The sequence below is a fragment of the Chelmon rostratus genome, chromosome 19 (assembly GCF_017976325.1).
Source record: "Chelmon rostratus isolate fCheRos1 chromosome 19, fCheRos1.pri, whole genome shotgun sequence".
In the NCBI taxonomy this organism is placed as follows: Eukaryota; Metazoa; Chordata; class Actinopteri; order Chaetodontiformes; family Chaetodontidae; genus Chelmon; species Chelmon rostratus.
The window spans coordinates 7,893,970-7,920,806 of NC_055676.1; the positions used below are offsets into that span (position 1 = coordinate 7,893,970).

At 41.7% G+C, this 26,837-nt stretch overlaps 2 protein-coding genes across 6 annotated transcripts in view; one reads left to right on the forward strand and one right to left on the reverse strand.

Moving 5' to 3' along the window:
- Positions 1–4,473, forward strand: part of stxbp1a (syntaxin binding protein 1a) — a 30,858-nt gene extending 26,385 nt beyond the window's left edge. Inside the window, exon 19 of one of the 2 annotated variants that reach the window (XM_041959660.1) lies at positions 2,624–4,473. In XM_041959660.1, coding sequence (XP_041815594.1) covers positions 2,624–2,706 — 83 coding nt within the window. In that variant the 3' untranslated portion in view covers positions 2,707–4,473. The remainder of the gene's footprint in view (positions 1–2,623) is intronic. The other variant, XM_041959659.1, reaches the window with a different exon arrangement.
- Positions 4,474–4,598: 125 nt separating this feature from the next.
- akna (AT-hook transcription factor) lies at positions 4,599–24,646 on the reverse strand. 4 transcript variants are annotated; one of them, XM_041960291.1, is made up of 23 exons: positions 24,149–24,646; positions 18,060–18,691; positions 16,810–17,626; positions 16,378–16,681; positions 15,562–15,636; positions 13,441–13,597; positions 13,047–13,147; positions 12,881–12,940; positions 12,660–12,778; positions 12,391–12,541; positions 11,835–12,010; positions 11,473–11,637; positions 10,985–11,225; positions 9,993–10,099; positions 9,517–9,779; positions 9,148–9,298; positions 8,446–8,598; positions 8,160–8,299; positions 7,604–7,825; positions 7,228–7,344; positions 6,962–7,051; positions 6,602–6,743; positions 4,599–6,048 (listed from the first exon to the last, which is right to left on the reverse strand). In XM_041960291.1, exons 2-23 carry the CDS (start codon positions 18,448–18,450, stop codon positions 5,796–5,798), a joined length of 4,395 nt encoding a protein of 1,464 aa, XP_041816225.1. In that variant the 5' UTR covers positions 18,451–18,691; positions 24,149–24,646; the 3' UTR covers positions 4,599–5,795. The 4 variants fall into 4 exon arrangements, with proteins under 4 accessions (XP_041816225.1, XP_041816224.1, XP_041816223.1 ...); XM_041960290.1 differs by having other exon boundaries at positions 9,148–9,301; XM_041960289.1 differs by having other exon boundaries at positions 9,993–10,102.
- Positions 24,647–26,837: the final 2,191 nt, after the last annotated feature.

The following is a 26,837-nucleotide window of genomic DNA, read 5'->3' on the forward strand; positions in this document are numbered from 1 at the left end:
TTTGGGCGGCAACATAGATGGGAAACAGTCAGGTAACAGCAGTCATCCCAGAAGAATTCATTTCAGTTGTCCAAAACGTTGCCCTTTGTATCACAGCCTCTATGATGCCTCTCTGCTGACACACAGTCTGGGTATGTAGCAATGTTCCACCTGATATGCTTTAGCAACCTAATAAAAAGTAAAGATGCCGCTAATGTCAAACAGCTGCCACTAATCCCCCCCTTCCCTAATGTAGGAGGCTCCTCATTTCTTCCAAAACTCATCCTTTACACCAGTCATTAGCACGCTATTAGTTTTCAGTTTGCTGATGCAGGAAACAGAAACAGATGGTACACTCGAAAGAACTTGTGTAGCACTCAAACAGCACTTACCTGCTCCGAAGCCGAACACTCCTCTGAATTAGTTTTTTAAAAAACAAACTGTTTAGAGGTTTTTAATCTGCATCTGGTCCAGGTCGACCTTCAAATACTCACAGTGAGAGATTTCAAATTTTGAGCGAGGTTCATTACCTCTGGGATATTTGAATGGAAACTTTTGCAGGTGTGTAGATTTACCAGGATTGCTCAAAGCTGATGTATTTATATGTGTTGTCTAAATGTGTTGCACAATGCATTAAAGAGTCACAGCAGTTCATTTAAAATAGGCCACACCTGCAAGAATTTGGCAACAATTTGGTTCAGCTTGGAGAATAAAAGTGAAAGATTGGATGAAATGTGTATGAAATAGTTTTTTCTTTGTCTGTTACCTGTTGAAAAAATGGTAAAAATTCTGTTCAGAGGTCAATCAAAAAGATTTGTGATGAGCCAAAGATGGAAGGGAAACTAAAAGCTTCTCTTTTATGCCTCAATTGTGAAACTGTACTTTGTTAATGGCCACATGGTGGCGCTGTCTAAACCAAAAAGTGATCAGTTGTTCCTCAGACGATGGCTCAGCTTCCCAACAAACTTCCCTAAATTCTTTCAGCATTTTTGAGAAATCCTGCCAACAAACAAACAAACATATGGGAACTTTCAAAGCAAAAACTCCTTCCTGGAGATAATAAATCATACATATTTGCATAAATATTCATGACCACCTCATTTTTGTAGTTTATCAGCAAGGCTGCTTTTAAACACACATTAAAGCCAGATTTTCACCCAGAAAAGCTAGAACGCAGTAGTCCTGGGCATCCATCTCATTCCTAACTAATCTGCTAAAGCGATATCGTTCACAAACCAACTTTTGGTTTCATGGTTTTCTCAGAAAGCAGCTCTCACCATAAGCAGTATGGCTGCCCCCCCTCATACTGCTGCATTCAACACTTCCTGAGCAAAATGGTCATCACTTACTAAAACAAGACTTTGTTTTTGTTATGCTGTTTTGGTCTGACCGTGGACATGTGCAGTCATTTAGTGGCGTTGGTGATCAACGTCACGGTGTTGTGTTTCTGGGGCGCAAAGGCCCACGAAGCTGTGTGTTTTGGGGAACAGCAGAGAAGCAGGCGAAACCAGTCCGATGTTGACCTCCGTGACCCACACTAAACCCCCACCCACGACCCCTAACACCCAAGACCCCCGCATCACTATAATGACCCAACTCGAGATGGACTTGCCTCTTTCTCTTCTGTTTTTGCCTCTGACTACCTCCACTTCCTGTTCTGAGCCCTCATGGGCTCAAGTTTAGTTCGACTGTAGGTGATGAGCAGCTCATCAAACCGAACTGGAGGAAACATGCAGCTTTGCAACAGAAACAAACCGATGAAGGTCAAATACTGTTGATAATGTTGAACAGGTGTGCGGAGTAAATCAAATGGCTCGTTTGCCTTCTGGATGATGAAGAATTAAACTGGCAGTAATCCATCTGCAAATCTGATGATGGAGTGACACACAAATCTGGCAAAAAAGTTTGCTTTACTCGAACACCTTTCAAGTTTACAATGTCTGAAATGTGTCTTCAGCTGTCACAACAGTTCATCCCTGTGTTATCAGCGTTGCTAAATTTCGCATTTTCACTCATATTTATAGTTGATGATAGCCTAAACTCTCTGGGTTTGGATTTCATGACATGTAGAGAAGATCTGCTTTTGCCTTTCTTTGCTGTATTTTTGGCTGTTTCTTGCGGTACTGTTCAGCCGTCTGGAAGTCCCTCAGTTAAAGGCCCACGCCGTCATGTGTATGTTTTTCTAACACCTGATTGGCTGCGCTGTGTAGAAGCGGCTTGCTGTTGCAGGATTTCTTCCAGCTCAGATTCATGACAGTTGTGAGGCGCCATCACTGGTCTGTGTGCTTCCATATTGTTCAGCTGCATGTGATATAACACGGCTTCATGGTTCTGTGTCAGGCTGTGTGTTTGTAGAATGAGCGACTTGAAGAGCAGCACTTAAACCGTAAAACCTTTAGCATGAGTTTTTTAAGCTCTGACTCATGATCTACTTGAACCTGCTGGCTAATTGATTATGATTTTCTAACTGTGGGTTGCTCAGTGTTTCTATCTTTACTTCCATCATCATGTGAGACTGCCCTCATCAGTAGGCATTCATAGCAAGAGCTGAAAACACATTTTTCACTGTTTCTCTCCAAACGTGCAGATCTAACACTGTGTGTGTGTGTTTGTGTGTGTGCTTTATGCATGTGCGTGTCTCCAGGATCGACCAGCATCTTCACCCCCACCACCCTGCTGGAGCAGCTCAAGGCCATGAACAAACCAGACGAGGAAGTGACAAGCTAAAATACTCCAATCACATCTCTCTCCTCTTTACCTTCCTTAACTCTGCCCCCTCCTCCTTCTCCCCACCTTACCTCCATACTCCCCCCCCATAAAGCCCACATTAATTGTGTATGCATCTTGCTTGAGAAGAAAAAAAAGACATCTTAGATGATAAAAAAAATATATGTTGTATCAAAGAATAAAATTGTTGCAAGTATTCTCATGTTTTACAATGGATGCAACTAAATGGACTTATTTAAAAAGGTTTAAATATCAGAACAGAAGGCCATTTAAAACTGAAAGTACCAAAATGTCATATTGTATGCTATGAACCTGCTAGAATGTGTAAAAGGTAGACATTTTCTCTTGTTTGATCCTTTGGGTTTCCTCCTTGGTGTGAGTTTTGTTGGAAGCGGGTGGAGGAGGGATGTGCAGGAGAGGTTGATGTCGTAAAATATATCATATCAGTCAACATGCAATATATATATATGAATATATTCATCAGAGAGGAGCCCCCCCTGCCCATTTGAGATGTTTGTATTCAGTAGCATGCTTGGACTTGTGTGGACTGTTAATGTGTTTGTATCCAGTGTGGATGTTCTGGGAGCCGCAGAGTTAGCGTTTAGCTTTTTCCTAACATGTCAGGCTTGAATACTCCACTGAAAACCTTTGTTTTGAGTATCAGAAAGTCTAAAAGCGTGCTTTGAAACCTTTCAGACCACACCTGAAGCATCATCCACGACTCAACAGTTCATCTGTATACTCAGTTGCCAGTTTATTAGGTGCACCTTGCCAAAACCATGGCAACGTGGCAATGACCATAAAGTGGCCACTGCTAGCAAAAACTACTTTAAATGAGATCATTTATGCACAATTTTGGCTAAGATAAGACATTTTTATTTATGTATGTGCAATTCAAATCAATCATTCGCTTCCAGAGTGTTTGATACTCAAAACATACATTCTCGATTATGTGTTGGTTTAAAAATGCTTCGTTAAACTGATGTTGGAAAGAACTCTGTAAAAAGAATCATCCCTCCTCCTGCTGCCGGGACTGTAAAGTATTTACTTGCCACAACTTTTTCCTTTCTCCAGAGAAACTTCACGTTTTAATGTCAAAGAGGCCGTTGCTTGCTGATATTTAATGAATAATCTTAAAAAGGGCCAGTTGTATTTCAGTATTGTATCCTGTCAGAATAAGTCTTATCTTTGGTTAGTAATGATGTTTAATTGGGCCATGCACTGAGTAGTGTTGTGTATCTGCCATATGTTGCTGTTTTAGCGTCTCACTGTTGACTGGTGATATTTCTGACTGTGAAGTAGTGATACTTTTCCTTTAAAAATGCCAATGTGAAGCCGCCGTGTTTGTGATGTTTAGCTGTAGCTGTTAGTCGTCAACCGGGAAAAAGAACTAATATCTATATTTTCTTTGTCTGTTTCCTCCTCTGGTGCAATGTAAAAACCCTCAAATGGTGAATGGCTTTGCAAAAAAAAACCTTAAACCCCCCTTTTCACTTTTGTTTCCTCCCTCCCTCCCCTCTTTCCTGGCCAAACAAGTTGTATATTGCACTATAATGCGTTTTCTGTGATGCAAACGCTTGACTTTGTGTTTTTTTTTCTATTATAATTTGCTGTTGTATAGGGTTTACTGTCAAATCAATTGATTTATATCAAAATTATTTATCAGAGAAAAAATAATAATGATACATTAGTCTGTCCTGAAACTGTTTAACTTATTGGGATTGTATGTTTGCGAGTGTTGAAGCACAAACAATACTTCCATGTGTACCTAATATGTACTAAGGCTGTCTAATAAATTGGCTTCCATTATGTTAAAGAGTCAACTCTTCTTTTCAATATATTTACTTTTTAGTATTTCTTTAAAAAAAAATAAATCAAAAGTACAGTGACACTAAATGTTCAATTCCTCTTTTATTTGACTCCTTAGGGACAACTGAAGAGATTCTCTTCAAAGTATCAAAATAGACCTACAGAAAAAAATGGTACAAAAGTAAAAAAGGATTAGAAGTTAACAAAAACAGAACAGACCTTAAAACATCCACAGTTAGAGGGTGTGTTCATTAGTAAAAACAGTCTCATTCCTCTGTTTGTGTCGCCGGTCCTGTCGGTATATACAGATGGATCCACAGCAGCCTGGAGGCTCAGTGGCCTTTGGTGTGTGAATATCTGCTCAACATAAAGCTGGTCAGTTACAGCAGACTCACTTGTGCGGCTCATACAGTTATACTCACAAGCTTATTATAAAATAATGTACAAAATTTAGTTCCAAAATTTCACAATTTAAAATGTGTCCTCTATATGTACAGAGTGACCTGAACAGCACAGAAGGAGACCAATCTTGAGGATATCCAGCATCTCAGGTCCTCGATCACATGACTCTTTTCACTGTATTTTACAGATGAAGTTGATGAGCTGTTGACCATTTACACAATAGATCCATGGTGGTCTCTTATATGAACATCCAAAACTGGCTCCATCACAACAGAGGCAAAGAGAGAGGGCATTTGATTTACAGTGCAGCTCGCTACTGTACCAACAAGAAAACGTTTCTACGCCAACTAAAATAACACTGAAATCCTGAACTTATTTCTAGACTTATACAAACTAGAAAAAAATAAAACACATTAACATGATCGATTAACGGTCACATGATCAATAAATAGCTCAACATAACTGAGTATTTACTCATTACAACTGTCATTTCAAGACAGCTGTAACTTCTCATGTCCAGTGAAGAAGAAGAAACTAATTTCTTTAGTTCATCAGTTTGAAAATCAATATGATCAACGACATTTTAAAAGAAAGTACGTCATTTCAATGTATGCCAGCATATCTTCTTGAACAATATTATGCCTGCAAAAGAAACAAATTCCTCTTTGGCCACCTGAGACTTAAATGTTTCCATAAAATTATACAATTAAAAAAAGCAACAGATGAAGGTTCAGTTCTCCAAATGTAGGAACCAAAGAAAAGTTATAAAGACAGACTTTAGGTTTTCTGTTCACCTGGTCCCTTCCCTCATGATGTGGGCAGCCTCATCCTGCAGCTGAACAGATGCTGGATGTTAAAGCTTGCGGAGGGATTCCAGGCTAGAAGCTGCAGGACTCGGTCAGCAGCTCCTGGTACTGCAGCCCGGTAGCCAGAGAGCGAGCCATGTGCCCAGAGGTGTGTTTCATGTGCCGAGCTGCTCTGATTGCTCTGTTCAGAGAGCTGTCGATGGAGCGCTGCTTGTTGGCGGACAGGGAGCGTCTCGTCCTCTCCCTCGCCTCCCCGCGACCTCTGACCCCTGACGATGTGCCGTTGCTGTTGCTATGAGACACGCAGAGGGGCGCTGAGTACAACCTGAAGAGAGGGTAAGGTTGATGACAAGAAAAAATAGTATGACAGTTCAGGTGAAACATAGTGTGATAAACAGAATGTAATGTATATTTTGTTTATTGTAGTTTTTGTTTGCATACAAGTACAACATAAAAATTCATTTCTCTGTCTATACTAACAGGAAATGACAATATGTATACTGATGATGTCAAACTGTGCCACTGCCAGTTAAACTTCACAAAAAACATACGTTTCCAGAGACAAAGTACTTAGTATACTTGTTATCTAAGAGCCATCTCAAGCTGTCTTTCTTTAGTTCCTGGTGCATTGATGGATAGTCACGATCATACACTGAATTAGTATGTACAATATCTTTCATTTTGGCACTTTTCCACTGTGTTTGTAGTATGTACTGTAGCTTGGGCTCACCCTCTGCACACACTAAGTCAGTCGACTGCAGGTGACTTTTTACCAAAAGCATTTTTGTCTTTTTTTGCTCTCGTTCTCTTGTGACAACAAGCATCTGAAGCATCCGCATGTGTGCTGTGAGTGTGTGGCGAGAGGGCAGGTCACTTACAGGAGTGGTGGCTGACACACTGGCATGCACTGCAGCAGTGTGGGTGGAGCTGCAGCTGTGAAGTGTCTGCTCCTCGTCGCTCTGTCTGGGGACTCTGGATGGCGGCTTGTGCGTGGGGGGGGGTCTGAGACTCTGCGGCAGTCTGTGAATCACAGAGCAGGTCAGGAGCTCCATTAACACTTCAGATAATTAAACTCATGTCATTTACTGCAGACTGTGCTGAGTGCTGAGCACAGTGACTCTACAGAACCTTGTGCTGCTGCAGCTGAGACACCTCTCTATCAATAAGCACTGAAATCTCAGTGCTCCATTAACAGTGTGTCTGAGCAGTGTCACAGCTTTGATCACAGGGTCTCTAACCTGGCTCAATGTTTGGTTCAGGGCATCCACAGAGAGGACAGTGACGACAGTGAGAGGAGTGAGTCGGCTCTCTGTTGCCACCAACAGGCCCTGACGGCAAAAAAACAAACAGAAGCAGGATTTAAGGATGCTGGACAACAACGCAAGTAAGACAAAACTAGTTTCAAATTAATTAAAAATGAAAGTGGATTTTAGCCTCAACCCAAAGAAAGTCAATGAAGAAAAGACAAAACACAAATATCCCACTCAGGAAGGAGCCTCCTTACCTTTAGGTCGCCCTCGGTTACGTGACTCACACTGAGGACAAAGCAGAGCACGACGACTTCTGCTGTCAGGTTCATCTGCTGCCTCAAACACTTGTGCAGACATACTAGGATGCTTCCCTGCAACATAGACACAAACACACTCACCAGCAGGGTCGACACAATCTGTTCTCACAGATTTGATCATGTTGTTGTGTGCTTATAGGCACGTGTCAATGCAAACAATTATTAAGGGGAAAACACTGCATTACAATTAAATAAACAAACTGTATGTTTTGTCAGATAACTGCTTGCTATCACTACGGTCTCAAGTTATTTAGTGCTCAATTCTGAAGTGCATCATCGGGGCTTTGGGTTGTCCTGGGATGGAAGTTCTTACTGGGCTGTGTTCTGCTGTGGACGGTATTTGTGTGTGAACAACAGCTGTTCGGTGCTGCAGCGAATGTTTGAGTACATCTGGACACCAGAGGTGGAGGTTGAGGCTGGGGCTGAGGCTGAGGCTGAGGCTGGGGCTGAGGCTGAGGCTGGGGCTGAGGCTGAGGCTGAGGCTGGGGCTGGGGCTGGGGCTGGGGCTGAAGCTGGGGTATAGAGGGCTCTGAATCTGTCAGTGAAGACAAAAACATGCATTAATGGGATATTCTGTACCATACAAATGCTTGCACATGCACATGCTTTCTTAAGATGAATGTGCTTGCTTATGTGTCTATATATAATCTATGTACATTGGACCAAATCCCGAGCATGACAAAATGTATTAAGCATGAAAGTATTAGCATGTAGTGCTCATGTATGTCTGTTAATAAACTGACTGCTGTTTATTCTGCTGTTCTCCACTGGAGGACAAACTTGGCATATATGCTAGTAGTTTTGGATTATACAAATCTTCAAATCAAAGCTCTGAGTTACAGGTCAAGTGTAAATTCAGATCAACTCACAGGTGTCATGTCGTGGTTTTTGTCTGTGTTCAGAAGGTGTCCTCTTTCCGGTGGTCCATCTCAGTGTAGACTCCTCAACCTCATCAACCGTCTGTCTGTCTCTTCTTCCCCTGCTGATGTCACTCCATCGATCCCCAGACCTACATGTAACCAATGGGAGAAAACCAAACACAAGCTGATGTGAGAAAGCAGATAACAAGCTGGCGCCATCCTGTAGCTTCACTCAGCTCAGTGTTTCTGTAGGACAGGTGGACTATGTGGCAACACCTGGAAGATAAAAACCAACCTGCCGCGTGGTGTAGAGGTGTTGTGGTGAGTGTAGTTCTCCTGAGCTGAAGGAGCTGCTCTCAGAGGGCTTGGAGGATTGTTATTTCTCAGACACCTTTCTAGTCTCTCCTTCAGTCTGGTCACCTCGGCCTGCAGCATCTGCATTGCGTCACTGAAAAAAAAGAAAACACACAAGAAAAGGAGTTTAAAATGACAAGTAACAATTCAGTTGGAGATCATGTTTGCATTTAGTGCATACGTTTACTTTCACCACCACACACATCCGAGACATCCAACAGTAAAATGTAAATACATAGTAAATGTGACCGCTGAGGTGCTGCAGTGTGAAAAGATTCAGGGGACCAAACTGCCAGGTGACTCGCAAACTGTCTCTGCAGGTGTCAGTTCAAACATACATACACACAGTCTTTGAAATGAGCCATTCAACACCACACCATGCAGGAAACAATACCTCCTAATACGCAACCACGTTCAATAGCAGCCGACTCTGGAATACAATCCATAAAAGAATACGATGACAGGAACATCAAGGATGGTTCAGCATGTCAATTAACAGTCAGTTTCAGCAAATATCTGAAAACATGATTTTCATCCGTCAGAGGAATATTTATATTTCTGTCTGGGAGTCTGTGCAGGGGGACATAAGCCTGGTCTTGTCTGCGCAGCTATCGGCATTGCAGCGCCTCCTACACACACTCACTTGCGATTGGCCACCTGACTGGAGCTCAGTGCTCTGACAGAATCGCCATGGTGATGCCGTGCAGAGGGGGAGGAGCTTGGGCTGCAGCTGTGGAGGGAATTGATAGACTCTGTGTCCCGGTCATACTGTCCGTCTTCAGAGACAGTGTGAGCTGCTGAGACAGAGGGGGGCAGCAGGTCAAATACACAGTTACAGAAAGAACTAATGAATAATAACACAGTAAGAGAATAACAGGACTACAGGGTCAGGCATTCATTTTATAGTTTCAATTTTTTTTTTAATTTCTAAACTGCACCAAGTGTTTCAAATGGCTTGAGCATGACTTAAAAAACAATTATCTCAGCTGATGGACAGAACTTGGAGACTCACTGCTGTCACTCTCCAGCCCAAAGTCACTGGTCCTACTGTTGACCCTGCTTCGTTCCGTCTGACTGACCCAGCGCTGTGGAGAGCAGGAGAAGGTACGCCTCCTCTGCCCCTGCCTGGTTCTCCTCGGCTGGCTGGGGCTAAGCCGGGAGCCCCCGCTGGGCTCTATAGCCGTGCGACTGTTTGATGGTGATGAGGCAGGAGATGCTGCTGAGACGGGGCCTGTCTGAAGCTTCCCTTGGTTCCCCTCCTGAGGCACTGGAGCACTGTGGCACCATCGCAGAATATTCAAACACACAAAGACAGATCAGAAATGGTGTGTGTGTGTGTGTGTGTGTGTGTGTGCGTGTGTGTGTGTGTGTGTGAGTGTGTGTGCGTGCGTGTGTGTTTGTAACGGGGGAGGGGGGTGGCACATAGAGTAAAATTTATGGTGCAGTAAATTTGTGTGGAGGCACAGAAGCAGCAGTGGATTTCCTCACCTCTCTGAGGCCCTCTGGTGGAGAGGACTGGGAGCTGCTGCAGGAGTCAGACGGCTGCTCTCTGAACCAACAAAGCCGCTGTCCGTCTCTGGAGAGATGATCCCATCCTGCTAAACACAGCACAGAACAAAGATTAAGCAAAATTTATCTATGCACATTCTATACATAGATGCAGCTTTGTTTGTAATACTAGACAGCATTCTTTTTAACTCAATACATCACATCTACTGGAAATAGGTCTTGTTTGGACATTATTCCCTCTGGACTCATGAAATATTTTAAAAGATAGAAAGCTGATGAAGTTACCGATTTGATGTGGCTATTGAACCTGATTGCAGGATAAAGCCATTGTTATTGTAAAGCCTTGTTATGAGAGACTAAGGGTTGAGGTGAGTGCCGACATTCTGTCTTTCTTTCTGTCCTCCAAAGACAATGATTTCAGTCTCTGTTTAGTTGAAGAAAATTTTGCTGCATCCAGTCACTGATTTGCCAGGCATGCATCAGTAGTTTTTGAACAAATAATAATATTGTGCAAATGTACATGGCTCCTTGTCTGCTGATCTGTCTGAGGGCTTAAAGGTACTCTGGAGCTCAGTGTTCTGACTTTTGAACTCAACACGTAAAAACATTGTTTGATGTGATTTAATAAGCTAATATCACCAAATGTTCCATGGTCTTCTTAATTCATCAACAATATTTACTGTATCAGGGAGAACAGTGTTTTGCGGTTTCAATGTTGATTTTTGGACTAGCTAATACAGGATCAACAGTATTAATTCTATTTTCCTCACGTCAAGAGTCTCTTAGCTCAAAACATGGGAAATTGCAAATGCACGATTAGTTGTGACGCTGCAGGTTTTCAGTCACAAAACCTTCTGAGGCCCTGACTCTGCACATGATCAAATGTTAGGCTAATGCTAATGCTAATGCTGTACATCTGTGAATGAAACTGACGTACCATCAATGACTGTTATTTCATGATATAAACTGACCTGAGAAAGCACTCTGCTGCTCCCAGCTTGGAGTCTGGAGTTCCTCTTCTCCAATGCAGCCATCTCTCCTAGACTGCTCAGACTGCTGCTGTGAGACCTTCCTCCCTCTAACCTCCTTCTGCTATTGGGAGGATGATCGGGGAGTGTGGTGGACTGGCTGGAGGCCCTGCGTGATGGAGGACTGGACCTGCTGGTCCGCTGTTTGCTGCTGCGAAGAGGAGAGTCCTGTTGGTCTGATTTACTGTCAACAGAGAAGTACAGAGAATTTAGTCGAGTGGTGTTTGTATTTTTATGCATATTCATTTCTATCTAGTGTCTTATTCTACCAAACAGGTAGTTAAGATCGTAGTATTATTTTACCTTTTAAGATAAAAAGCATTATATTTAGACAGGAAAGTACATATTCTTAGACAAACCAATGCCTGAGAGCCCATTACAAAAACATTACTGTCCTACAGCTCATCTTGTGCCCTTCTCTGAAGACTAACCTCTGTGGAAAACTCTTCTGGACTTCCAGGTTTCCAGCTCTTTGACTCTGTCCCTCCTCCTCCTCGCCCCCAGGCTTCATGCTGGTTCTAACGGCAGCAGGAAGGGGAGCTCCCTCCCTCTGGCCATGATCTAAAAGTTTCGGAAGCTCCTTGAAGCTTTGATAGCTAAACAGGAGGAGGAAAAACATTCAGAGGCAAATGATGTCCAGGCTGCAGGCTGCGCCTCTAACAGTGAGCATAAGTGTCAAAAGCATTTTGAGCGAGACTATCTCCTAACATTAATAAAACCACAGCAAAGATACTCACAGTGAGATGATCATTTTTTAAACATGAATAATGGAAAGACAACCATCAACACTCACTGATCCATTAGTTTGGCAAAGTCTTGTTCATGTCTGTGTTTGCCATTCAGAGGTCTGAGGTAGAGAGAGTTCAGAGTTTCTTCATCCTCCGTCTCTTCATCGTTCTCTTCACTGGCTGAGCTCACCTCCACCACTGCCGCCTCTCCTGGATCAAGCAGCGAAGGCACAGGTGGGCTCTGGAAGGAGATCAAGAGAGATCATTGCAAAACATCTGATGTGGCTGCATTTACATCCTGTCATTTCATAGTAAGAGGGTGTTTTTACAGCTACTATTTGTGATTTTACTAATCAGATACTCAAATCTTTGCATGTTATTTTAAATCAGCACCTGCACCAGAATTAGGGCTACAACTAACAATTATTTTAGTTACATTTTTCAGTCATTTCTTGATGTACCACGTCATTGTTTGTTCTTTAAAATATGAGAAAACAGTGAAAAATATCCACCACGACTTCTAAGGTGGCATCTTCTTGCAGACCCACAAAAACCCAACACCCAAAGATATTTGGTTACAAAACAGAATGCATTCATGCAGACAGAGCTGTTTGGTAGTACCTGTGGGTGAGAGGGGACAGATGAAGGGGTGGGGTGAGGAGGTGGAGAGGGTGGAGCCTCACAGGTGGGCTGCTCCTGTTGCATCTGTTCTACCTGCTCCTTCAGCTCGTCCACGCGCAGCCCACATTGAAAGATCAGCCCCTCCAGCTCCCTGACACGTAGACAAATACACAGACACACGGTTAAAACACCAGAAACGACTGAGTCCATTGTAAGTACAGAATTTAAAATGTAATATCTGGTGCTTTAATCCTGGACATCACTCTCACCGATCAGGGTCAAAGTGGCTGAGTTCTGTGCCTCCCTGCAGCAGGAGTTTGTGCTCATCCCTCGCAAACAGGTACCCTCTCTCTAAAGAGTCGAGCCCCTCAGCAAGCTGTGACAGACCCTGAGGGAGAGCATTCGTTCATTAGTTGGGACATGAGGCAGCCACTAGAATTCATTCTTCTATACAATTCCAAATTTAAACAACAAATTTTGTTGTTCTTACCTTGACCTGCTCAAAGGGTTTGAGTTTCTTGCACTTAAGGAGATCTTCAAAAATCTGCAGCTGAATGAAGAACATCAAAACCTCTGATTACTTTCCTCAGTCAAATCACCTAGCAGATCTGTACGGATTTCCATCCCTGTTTATAGTTTAATATCTGCTGCTTTACCTGCTGGAGGAACTTGTTGGCCTTACTGTAGAGCATCTTGGCCGGTTGCTGTGTCACCTGAGGATCGGAGCTTATTGTGGAAGGACAGGCAGGTGAACTTCCTGTTCATTTGACAAACAGGCACAGAGGACAGAACAGCTATATCATGCAAGCTGCACAGAGTGATGCAAACGTTGGCAGCAGCTGAATGATAGATGAAAGCCACGTGATCTGCTTGCAAGTGCACATTGATAACAATTTGAAGTGACAATATTTAATGGTAGACCAATAAATAAAGAGAGCAGTGTGACTCAGACAGCTGAGGGAAAGCTGATTCATTGATTTATATGATATACGATCCAAGAAATGATGAATTTGACAGTAAAGTGGTAAATATTGAACAGGGTGAATGTACTCTGATGAGGGCTGTGTCCATGTGGATGGAGAGAGGCCGAGTTGATCTCTGCTCTCTGAGCCTGAGGAAAATCCAGCATCATGAATCTTGAGGCATCCTGGTTCAGTCCTGTGTGCACCAAGTGGCCGGGCTTTGGGGGGTCAGAGTACAGGTTCACCTGATGAGAGATGGAAAATAAGAAAAAGTGTGAACATTTCTTGATCGCCCATCATCAACGGCTCACCTGCTTACATTATTACCTCTACACTGATGTCTCTGGTGATATACTGGCACAACTTATCACTGATTTATTTTTGGAACTGCACATTTTTGGACCAGTGGTTAATTCTGCTGAGCACCGTTTTGTAGAAAAGATACTATAGGCCAAGTACATTATATTTGGTAATTAATTTAACATTAAACTTTGTCACTCTCAACATATTGATAGAAAAATATAATGTGATCATACCACATATAATGGATTTGCTAAACATACGGCAAGCCAACATCCCCATCTAGTGTCCTAAAGTCATGTGTCTGTCGCTCTTGGCCCTTTAGTGTTTATGAAGCAGCAAATTATGAGGACACAACATCAAACAGGACATCTCAGTGCAGGAAAACAGTGGAACTGGACTGAGTGGTAAACACTGGTCGCCCCTCCCCTCCCTGTCAACACACATACACAATTTATTAACATGAGAATGAATGGACGCCCCTCCACGATAAGGCCTCTAAGCAGTAAATCATAATGACCTTAAACTGACCTTAACAGTTCCTTTACACACACACACACACACACACACACACACACACACACACACACACACACACACAGAGAGAGAGAGAGAAAGTGGAGCATTTATAAAAGCTCATGAACTGTGTTTTACCTAATGAGCCACTTACTGTTTCACTTTTGTTATACAATGAATGGATGCTCACTAAACCACTTAAAGAAACTGAAGGATTGGAGCTCAAATCTACTAGAATTTATTTCTGATTAGAGAGAACAAAAATTTTGTTCAATTTTTTAGTTTTTAATACACCTTGTAATAAGAAAATACCAGCACTCCTTGATTCAAGTCTGAGAAGGTATTGCATTTCCTGCTGTACTGACAGATAATCTGACAGTACATTTCAGTGTAAAGCCACTCCTCCCTCCCAGCCTGTGCGATGTTATACATGCAGAGGGAGGGGGAGACAGATGGTGGTTCGCTGTTGTGGTGAAGGAGATGGAGGAGAGGCGGGGAGCTCGGTAAGCTGATTTTAATTGGCGTTGATTGTGGAACGCTGCTGCTCCGACAGAAATGGGCCAATAATTCTTAAAAGGAGCTACTTCACTACACTTCAACACTCCTGGCTCTCCCCACTTACTTCTCTGAGATTTCTAATCACTCATTCTGACACATTGCTCCTCTGTCTGTGATGTGCTAACAATGTCTGTTGGATCCCAACATGCTAAAAAATATTTTATTATAAATCTGAAATAAACAATTTACCATCTGTTGTTTGTTTTAGAAACTGTCCTTTTTTAATGTGCTTTCATTGAATTTTTCTTTGCACTTTGCTCATTTGACACACACACACACACAAAACAAAAAAGTGAATGAAATGCTCTAGGGACCTTTTAAAAACCCTCAAAATGAAGGAAATACACAATAATAGTCTGTTCGACCAGTGGATGTTTGAGCTACAAACGTACAGCTGTATACTACAGCTGAATGCTGAAATGACAACGACCACATGCAGAAAACACACACACAAAGGGACAACTGTGATCAGCTCAAATAGCTTAGTCATAAGAGTGCCTTGTCTGTGGATAGATATTTTCTTCATGTGACCTGTGGCCTTGGTTTATTTTAGAGGAACCTTTCTATGGTTCCTGGACTCTCTGTACCACTCAGGATTTTATTCTGGTCCTGATTAGACATTTCTGTATGTACTGTACAGGGTGTGTAAAGAAACCCTGAATAAATTAAATATAATGTTTTAGAAAATACACCATTGATCATTTTGAAGCTTTCTCGTAACTTAAAAAAGATCAAAGATAAATCTGTATGCCACCGATACGGACTGTTTTTTAAAACCTCGCTCTAATACACACCATTAAATAGCGAGACATTACAGCCTTTCTAGATGAAATACCTTGGCTTCCAGACGCATACGATCAATGGTGTTCTCTGCTTCGGCATACTTAGTCAGCAGTGTGTTGTAGTCCTCCTGCAGTGAGAGGAGAGGGAGAGGAAATAAGAAAGTAACAGGAAGGGAAGAGAAGAAAAAGAGTGCAAAAGAAGCATGAAGGCGGAGAAAAAAATGGAAGAGCAAAAAAGAAAGGGAAGAGAGCAAAGTTGGGCTATAAAAGAGGAGAATGGCGAGAGATTGGAGCAGGAGTTGGGTACTATTGCGACTAATTTGGTCACAGGTAAACACAATAGATCAAAAACAGATATTTGTCATTGTTTTGACCCCTTTTCCGATGAAGTAAAATTTTAATGCTACAACTGAAACAATATTTCAGACAATATCCTCCTTCCAAGTGTCTGTCAACAGTTTTGATAAATGAACCTGCACTGAGTCAAAGACACAATAAATGATCTTTTGAGAAACTAAAAGAAATTTTGACAGCATGTGAAAAAAATGCCAACCATAACTGTTTATCATAAGCTCCATGTTCAAGTTTCTACACAGCATCATTTAATTCAATCAGCTTGTATCGCTATCACGTTTGCATTGAGCCATTCCTCAACACATTTTCAACTTGTCAAAACCATTATGATTAATGGATTATTCTAAACTTCCTAGACCAGTCTGACGTTTTTCAGACTACATCCCCACTGAACTGACTCATTTTATAAATGCAGTTTACAACACAAGGATCAACGCTGGTGTTTTCTTTCTTTCCATCTTTATCCAATCTTTGAAGTTCCATCGTGTAGCTGTACGCTCAGTCTCTGCTTGTACCTGTAGCTGTTCGAGCAGCGTGGTGGCATGCTGGCGGCATCTGAACTCCTGAGGCACAGTGAAGTCGGGGGCACTGGCTGGAGCTCTGTAAGAGCCTGATGGGTCAGGGGATCCGTCAGGGATGTTCAGTAGGACTTCTTTCACTATGTCAGCAGGGGATTTAAACACCAAGGGGGGCTCAGGTGACAGGGACTCCCTCTTGGAAGAGCGTCTGCTCTTCGGGGGCTTGTAACCTCCTTTGGGGAAATGGACCCTTGGCTCCACATTGGAGAAGTCTGGTGTGCGGTAAGTCAGAGGCACTTTTCTGGAAATACAATAAAATTCATGGTAAGAGATTTTTTTTATGAAAGAACTTCAAACACGACATACAGACATTAGCGACAATATGCGAAAGCGTGGTAAAAATAAATGGCCATGTGGATGTGAGCTCACCTGGTTTCATCCGCTTCAGCAGCATTCCTCCTGGCTCTGGGTGTCCCCGGCTCTCTGTGAGGACTTGTGGTCTGATGGTTGCATTTTAAGGAGTCTGTCCCCACTGTGCTGAGGGAACGAGATGAACATGTAGCTTCAGGAACGCGCTGCCTTGTCTTCCTTGGTGAGGGAGTGGGCTCTTCATGACGCTTATGTGACTTAACTGATCCCTTTAGAAGCCCAGTACTGACTCCGCTGTAAGGATTTGACGTGACTTCTTCAGAGAACGTGGCTGGCTGCTGAAAAGAAGCCCTGAGCTTTAACTCGGGACAACGAGGACTGGACTTGAGGCTTATGTGGCTCCTGTGTGATTCTGGAAGACTTTCTACGCAGCTCATCTCTGGAAGCGTCTCAGCTTCGATCCCTGGAGCAGAGGCTATTTCCTCAGCAGTGAAGTGGAGACGGTGGGGGAGAATAGGGGCTGTGACAGGCAAGGCAGGCTGGGACATTGGGCAGTGATGACTGGAGACTCCAGCAGGTTCCGTGGCTATCAGATGAACACCACGAGATGGAGTGGAGCTCGTCTTCTCAGCCTCTTCTTTGGAAATATAGCTCTGAGCCAAGCTACTCGTTCCAAGCTTTCTTAATGTCCTAAAATGCTCATTTTTCTTTCTCTTCCTGTCACTCAAGTTCCCCACTTCCTCTCCAACTTCATCCTCCTCATTCATGTCCAAGTATTTGTCCCTCTCGGGGAGGCACCCTGTCCCCTGCTCCTCTTTCTTCTGCCTCACCTCCTCATCCACTGTCCATGCTGTTAAGCTGCCAATCAAGTCATCACCTGCCAAAGACAGGGAGAGATGAGGAAATGGGAAGATGGGAAACACCGTGGAGGTATAAATATAATCTTCCACAATGAAGCAGTCACCTCGTCGAGCTTTTAAGCACCATAGCAGTGTGTTCAAATTGAAATTCAAAGGATTTTTCTGGAATGACCACATTCTGATATTGATTTGCAGTTTATTCAGACCATTGTTAAAGTACCCGTCCACTCAAAAACCTGTTTTGTTTGTTGTTACTTGACTTGGATATTTGAGCTTCACCGTGCAGAATGACCACCTCACAGGAGGTTTTATATTCATCTGGTCAAGTCATGTGTAGTTCATGAGCTCAAACTTTTAAAATGAGTGGCGTGGACCTTTAAGTGCACTTGTACAGAAAGTAGAACATTACATTTTTTAAAGAAATTAAATGATATATAATCAAAGACTCACATGGTGACAGTATTTGTTGATCCTCTCCTGGTGATTCAGTGCGGGACAGACGCTCACTCGGGTTGTAACTCAGCTCATCAGTTTGTGTATCCCTCTCATGCCCACTTAGATCTGACTCCTCTGGGGTGAGGGGTCCAGGGTACAAGTTTGGATTACATTCTGCATCTCTATCACCACAACTGCCCCCTGACCCCACATCCTCCAGTGCTTCTGACAGCCCAATGATGCCATTCTCGTCCATCTGGCTGACAAAGTCATCTTCTTTCTCTTCCCGTTCTTCATCCTCATCCTCCCACACATCCTCAGATATTGCAGAGCTGGTGGGAGAGGTGCGGACTGGGGCGGGGGTCCAGAACAGAACCCCTGCTGTGGTGCTCTTTCTTGTCTCCATTCACCTTTCAGCCGACTGTTGCCACCTTTAGGTCTCAGCCAGGCACAGGAACCTTCTGCATCTTTTCTTGTTGATCTGGCTCCGCAGTGAGGTCCACTTTCAAAGCCATGGCTACTGAAGCTTACCGACTGCAGGTCATGTCAGTAAGCTGCTAACAGTCCAGAGGTACAGCTAAGGAGGACTCATCGCCCAGTCTTCAGTCTTGAGGAAGAGGAGATCTTTGGATGCAGCACCTGAAACACTAAATAGTAGCAGCTGTTTAGTATTACAACCATTTAAACAGACTACTAGAACATGGATTTAAGTCCAACTGTAGCTACTCAATGTGAGATACGGTGCTGTAGTATAACAGACTAAAACCAGCTGAAACAAATGAATCAGCAAATATTTCAATTAATCAATTTTCTGCAGACTATTCATACATCAGTCTTTGACACTACTACTTTTAAAAGTCAGAAATGACAGCAGCCCAGCAGTTAAGACTGTGCTGCTCCAAAACTAATGGAGTGATTTGACTGTCTTTTCACTAACACAAAGCTGTTCTTCTCTGTAAACAAACACCTACACTCCATACATCAGTTCTTAACTATGTGTCCCACTGCACACACTGCGTTTCTCATAAATATTGAGTGTATCATTCACAGGATGAATGGCTGCGGTGTGAAGTCCTAAGGGGACAGTAAATAGGATTAAATGCTATCACAAGGAAAGGCAATCATTTTAAACAAAAAGCCAATGGCATCCATAGCAATCACATCACAAAATATCAACTTAGTCATCTTGCAGTCATAAAAAACAAAATTAATTCGGTGAAAATCCCCCTAGTACTTAAATTTTTCAAAACAGGTTGAATCCTGGCCTATTAAACACAAAACTGATTTTCATATAAAAGCAATTGTGTAATTTATGATGTAGCCTTCAACCATTTGGCCCCCATCCCGAGCTGTGGAAGGGGATCAGGGGATCCTACAACTTCAACTTTCAGAGGGTTTAAACTAACAAGATTTTATAGGATAAATGAATGATTAATTAAAAAAAAAACAAATAAAGACACAGATTAAATGATCATGAACTGATCATGCATTAGTTGCAGCCTTAAATTTAATTATGACTTCAGTAAATGTATAACAGTTTGTAACAAACTATATCAAATATACCTCTGAAAAAAAAGCACTACAAAAGCCCACAAATGTATTTTAATGCCATCTGTGTACATTCATGTGGGTTATTTGACTCATCAGGCACTTGGACGAGGTTGTGGTGTTGATGTTACATTCTGCCTGATGCCTTGTGTGAGGTGCAGCACTTGTGGACTCGTTTCCAAGGTGACATGAACTCTGTGTTAGTCTTCACAACAGATAAGCATTCATTTTATTGTCCCCGGCTCATGTCCTGTGTTATCAGGTCGCACCACTCAGCATTTATATTCTTCATTGTAGACAAGTATATCATACATGTTACAGAGCTCGGATTAGACTGCTAGTTCTTGACGTCAAATCAAGTCCCCTACGTATTTGCCTAGAGCTGCAACGCTCACCATGGAAACTCCACAACATGAACAAGAGCTGCGCTTTTCAGCATCTGCAATAAAACATCTCTGACAAGACTTAACATGCTGTGTTACAGCGACACTGCCAGCGCATCACCTAAAAACAGTCTGTGATGCAGCCGTACAAAGATCAACACTGTTTTTATCATGAGTTATACGGATGTTAGAAAAAGCCACATACTTAAATCCTCAAATGTCAACAAAACACATCAAGTCCATCTCTATATCCACTTTTTTATGTGCTTCAACACAAAAGTCACATAATGTAAGTCTTTAATCACAGTATATTTCCAAGAGATGTACACATTGCACACATGTATACTTCTCTGATCACTTCGATGGTGGTTGACAAACCATCTTATGCAGAGATCACACTTTAATGAGCTATTTAACAAGGTGTGCATCTAAACTCTGCATCATTATGTTCTGTTTTTTTGAGGCAGCCAGTACATAGAAATAATGACATATCACAAAGTCACAGACCTAAACAAGTGTCATGATGAGAGAAACTTGCTGTCAACTTAATACGAGGACATTTGCATTCAAAATAAGCAGAAAGTAAAGTACATTCTGTACAGTAGCACTCAGATTCTCATTAAGAAAAGTGGTCTCTGTACGTGTTTGCTTCTTTCATCAATACCCCAGATTACTGCGAGAAGATTATTAGCCTGGTGCTTCTTACAGAATGTATCCGACACACAAACCTCGCATACACACACCCGTAAGAGAGTATGTTTTTGCTAACAAATCCAGAGACGCTCTTGTGTATCCACAGACACTTGTTTTGATTGTGTTAGAAACAAACACAGGGCTCAGTGTGCGGCTCCTTCTACAACCCTTTCATACACAAATCAGCAGCGAGTCTCCCCGCCGGCCGACATGGCAAACTCACCATGCATTTAAAGTAGACCGCAAGGAATGAGAGCACACAACTCAGTGGATAAACAACTTGAGAGGCGGGCTTAGGAAAACAATAACTTTAGAATAGAAAGAGTTAGAGCACACAATATAATTATGACATTATTAATTCATTTCTGTCATCCTCCTCTAACACACAAGAATCTCCAGGGACTCCAGACGAGGAGAAACCCCTGCCAGGAGATGAGGGTGACACTTTGAGCAGATTGTGGATTAAAACTTAAAGTAAAAGTAACTAGATACATTTACTAAAGTACAATTTTGAGATACTTGCACCTTACTTGAAAATCTATTCCTTTAAATTTTAGTGAGGAATATTGGACTTTGTGTTTGACTACATTTATCTGATAGCCCTAGTTAGACAACACTGTGAATAGTGCTTGATTATTTTACTGGCATACTTTCAGACAAACATCTAAAATATGATGCAGTGGTATCATCTAATCTACTCAACTCTACTTAAATTAAATCACTAATAAGATTAACGATGGCTCGTTCTACTCAGATTTCCCAGTCAATCATGACAGTGTGACAATGAGACAGCATGAACAATGCCAGGAGCCTGAAATTGAAGCAGCTAAAAGGAATTCAGCTATAATTAATTTTATAAATCATACCTGTGCTTTTCATACTGACATGCCAAACCTTTACCCAGCCCTGCTGCTTACATGCACATGCATCTGTTTTAAACAAATAATATACAATAATGAAAAAACATGGGGGCATTTTACATTCATTTTGCTAATAATACTGGTATTTCTACTTCTACTTCAGTAAATGTTCTGAGTACTTCTTCTATTGCTGCATGTCACCAGGGGTACCAGCTCTTATAAACTCTCTTTCTGTCTCACACATGGAGAGGTTTACGGTGTGTGGCCAAGTGTCACTAGATTTAGAGCAAATGCAGAAGAGAAGCAGACAGCAACAACGTCTGGTGAAATCCAAGCCATTTCCAAATTCCACAACTTTCTAGATAATTGTTGGATTTCTGAGCTTCTCTTTGGTATAATAAAGCAAAGAAACAACTCACCTGTTGCAATGCTCATGCTCCTCGTTCATTCCTGGGGGAACTAAGGATTTATCTCAGCTGCCAGATGGGGGAATTAAGCTGCTCTAAAGCCCTTACAGGGGGCTTCACCGATTGTAAACAATGATCATTAGTATACATGCAGACAGGACACACAGGAGGCTAGCTCAGCTTCTCGCAGACAGACAGACAGACGAGCAGGCAGCAGCAGGGCTGTAATCACCTGACTGTCAGGTGATGGACAGGTGGAGTGGAGGTGCACGAACAGGAGACAGAAGAAGAGAGACAAAGCAGGAGAAACAAAAGAGAGAGAGGGAGAATTCTGCCAGGCTGTACTGTCATTCCCTGTCCCACCAAAGCTGCCACAAAACCAGTCAGCCCTGCCAACAGGGGCACTACAAGGATTCTGACAGGGTGATACCGGCTGAATTTTGAGTGCAGGGAACACAAGTGTTACAGTGAGCTGTTTAGGACGGCCTGGTGACTAAGATATGACAGCTAATCTGCTTAGCAGGCACAGAGAGAGCTGAGGACACAAGATATACTGTGCAAAGAGGACTGGTGAGAGGAGTGACTTTATAAAGCTGTACAATTATTTAAAATACTCCAGCAGGTTCCAGCTTTGTGAGGATTTTCTGTCCTTCTAAATTTAATATCTTTGGGTTTTGGACGAAAATAAAAATGATAAACATGTTAACCGATAATGATAAAGGAGCTACAGTACTGTTTCAATTGTCTGCTTTTGTTTTTTTTAGCACTTTGACCTATCTAGCATTTTGTGGATGTAAAGTACTCCATATAAAGCTTATTATTAATGACAGTAGGCTGTATTTCTTCCTGAGTTTCTATTCTAGTGAGTGGCATCATTGAAATTGACATCCAGAAACATGTTTGAGAAAGTCTCACTTAATTGAAAATGACAGCTTTCTTGACTCATTTTCCAAAAGCTCAGAATATCAATTTTCTCAAAATTTGTATTCTTATTGCTATTGCAATGCATTTTTCTGCTGATTCTCAACCATTCAGGCCATGCTTATCCTTTGCTGTCAACATTGTACAGTTCAAATACAATTAACTCAACAAGTAACAAAGCCTTGCTAAATATTAAGCAAGAAACAACGGCTGTAAGTGCAACAATAAGAGAAGAACGTACTAATACACAGACGACACAAACTGCCACCAAACACCTTTTTGGCAAAGACTGAACTGTGTCCTTATTGCAGAGAATTGAAAACCATAATGTATTGAGAGTTAGCATTGAATTCTGGTCAATCATATTTACTTTGATCAGATATTTCCTGATTTAAATAATAACTGATGATTTCAGACTATGTTTTATTAGACTATGTTTTATTAGACTATTGTACATCTACTTCGGTCAAGAGGAAATTAATCATGGCATTTGAGACTTTTGCCATTTTTAGTTATACAGAAGGGTTTTGCAAAAATAATAATAATCTTATAATCCTCAATATGAGGTATTGAGAAAAAATCAGGATTTATTTTTAACTCAGGTGTGGTACGGGCGGCGGTTTAAAAAAAGTACCTTTCTGGAGTGGTACAAAAGTAAAAACTGAATGAATCACTGAAGTGAACATGTGGGGGAAATACCAGGATCGCTCTGCTGTGAGGGGAACTGTAGTCTACAAAATGCTGCAAACTTTTGGCTACAGACAGCAAGTGTTTCTGTAATTTCACATCCAGTAGAGGTCATATAGTTTAGTACAAATCTGTGCAGCCGGTTGGAGTACTATTTTATGAGCTGCTGTATGTTGTATCGAAAAAAAAAAAAAAACTCAGTTTCCTGCACAGACCATGTGAAAACATTTTCTCTTGCCCTGAGAGCCATGTGTGGAAACAACAATCTCTGAAGACAGTTTCTCTCTGATCCAGTTTGAAAAAAAGCACAGATTAGAGTAGAAGCTACAGCAACAATATACACTTCACACACTTTATACATCTCCAGTCACCTCAACTCAAGAAAACCTCAACAAATACTTGCTCTTCAAGATCCAAGCAGTTAGTGACAAATGTTAACCTGGTCCAACCAGTCCGGCTGGTGGGCTAACGTTATGGAACACAGAGCAAAACAATACTTTTACTTTTCTGAGGACAATGCACACCGAAAAACCTAACTTACACTACTGTGGAGAGAAAGTAACTTTGATAAGGCATGTATCCGCAATGCTGCATTGCAGACTTACCTCATGTAGAGATCGACACATTTATTTCGCCGATTCAGCAGGCAGGATTTTCAGATTTTCGCTTGCAGACCTCACAGCAACAGGGGGTCGGTTGCCTTGAAAACCGCAAAACTTAACAGAGGATCCACCCCTGTGTCTCCATGGCACACACCCCACAACAAACCACCGCCGACAGTAACGGGTTACTTTGGCTCCCTCCAACACTTCAACGAGTAACGTTACACTGTGGTTAAACAAGGAAATACAGCATCTTGTTTGTCTTTTATGAACTGCCGAGTACCGTACGGAAAACGGTAGACAAAGGTAACATCAAGCTAGCAAGCTAACACATTAAGTGCCAGTTTCAAAAGTTAGTTATCGTTACTATCACTTACTCCCAATTTAGACATCAAAACAAACGCAAAAAAACACATTCAGGCGACTTTCCGCCACGTAGTGTTGGTGCCTCAATTCTGAAAGAGTTACGTGATTTAATTCCCCCCAAAAGAGCCCAGTTTTATTTTTGTTTTAGGCTAATTATCAGTTTTTAGCAGCGTGGCACTGATTTTAGCTGTTTTTAGCAGTTACCCTAGCACACCATTGATAAAGTTTCGTCCTGAGCTTAGTATTTCAGGCATGTTTTTTCCTTCTAACAGACCACCTACACAAATTGTTCATTTTTCAGACAGTGGCCCCGGCCTTGCCGTTAACCGTTTCTAAACTGAATGTAAACAGGATCATTTAATTGTGCGGTTTGTTACGGTGGTGTTACCTGACAGGCGGAGTTCAGGACAAAATTTCTTTTTATGGTCCGCTTGAGGTCAAGAAGTGAGTGGTGATTGGTTGTAAGGTTGCTCAGGGGCAGGACTTAGCGGTTGATGTTGGGAATAAAACCAACAGTTAAAAGAAAAGGCCACAAGAGGGCACCATATCACAACTTTCCCATTATCCACTGTGAGGAAGAGGCTGCTCATCTTTTCCTCCTCCTCCTAGAAGAGGAAAATTATATATTCACATTTTTAGTCTTTCTTAATGTCCAACACAGATTTTCATTTATACACATATACAGTTAAACAGAAACAAAAGATACACAAAATGAAATATGAAATAATTTCTAGAAAAAAAATCAATTAAAAAAAGGTTTTGGAAATTGTACGGGGGATTATACAAGAAGTAGGTCTTTTTTATGTTCAAGAAATTTTCAAGTTTTTGATGCTGGCTTTTGTCAAATGTTCAAATACATACAGTATTAAAATACTGTACCATTCAAAACCATTCTTGAAAAAAAAGGAAAAACTTTTTTCTTAAACTCAGCTTACTTTTTTTTTTTTACCTTTAAATTATAAAACTTCAATAATCATTTGATCTTTCCTGTTTAAACTTGACAGTTGCCCCATGCATGAAGTATGAACCCATGAAAAAATGGTTGTACCCAGTTTTGTGCGGGTGACCTGACCTTCTCAGAGGAGTTTGTGGCCTACTGTAAGCTGCTCTAGCAGCAGAATAATGCCCATGGTTTAAGAGTGAGCACACGACAGTCATGTTGGGACATATTTGTGGCCATGTAGTGGTAGCTCTGTAACACACTGCTTCACATTCAAAAGATGCCTGTAGAGATGCTTTAATTACACTGTTGTGAACCAGAACACTGATCATTCTCTGTGTTTAAAAGGCTAATTAAATGTACTGCCAAGCTGAAATCATTTGGCTTATAAAGGCAGAAAAGCCAAGAAGTGAACTGTACTTTTAGGTAGAATTATACAAAAAGTCACCCTGAAGCCCTGCCTTATCCATCCTGGCAGACTAATTCATACAATATTGCGCAATTACAGTACAAGCAAGAGCAAAGTAATTTATGCCATCTCAAGGTCAATGATCTGAAAAAATTACTATCCTTCCACTACACTCTACTCGGCCTAACAAAATCTCTGTAGTAAAAACGTAGGTCCCGTGTTGAAGCTCTGTAATGACTAAGTGCATTAGACTGATTAAAAATAAAGCAACAAGCTTGTGGGCACAATATTAAGGTGCCCACATGTCAAGTGTTGTGCATGTGCAGATTTTATCACCATTTCTCAGAGTTTAACCATCAGTTTTTACAAGGAGCAATACATTTGAATTACATGTCAAATATTAAAATAATACTGAAACAGAACTGAGAGAAACACGCAAAGAGATGAACACTGATATCAATCAGGCCTCTCTTATCTCAGGATATTCCTGCAACAATCTCAGACTTTACCTTCACAAAAGGAAAACAGTGGATTGCTATTTGGCAGACTATTTTGTGGTCACTGGCACTGACCCAAAACCTGGTCTGCATGTCTCAGAGATCGCTGGCTGGGGGCTGAAACAGCTTGTTGTTGGCAGAGCTGATTGGCAGAAGTTTGCATGTTCACTGCTTTCCCTAGAATACAAAGACAGAGCTGAAGACCCTGCTACTGCTCTGGGAAAATGCATGTCAGAGATGTTTTCTGATGATCTGATGACGTCTTCACACTGCTTGTTCAAAATATAATAAAGCTGCAAAAACATAAAACAGAGAAAAGCAGAGAGGACCCTCACATTTGAGAAGCTTGACCCAGAAGCACTTTTTACTCAATAAATGAAAGCTGACTCAGTTTAATTTGTATAGCCTAAAATCATAAACAACCATTTGCCTCAAAGGGCTTCACAGTGCTCAAAACACAGAATAAACACAAACACAAAA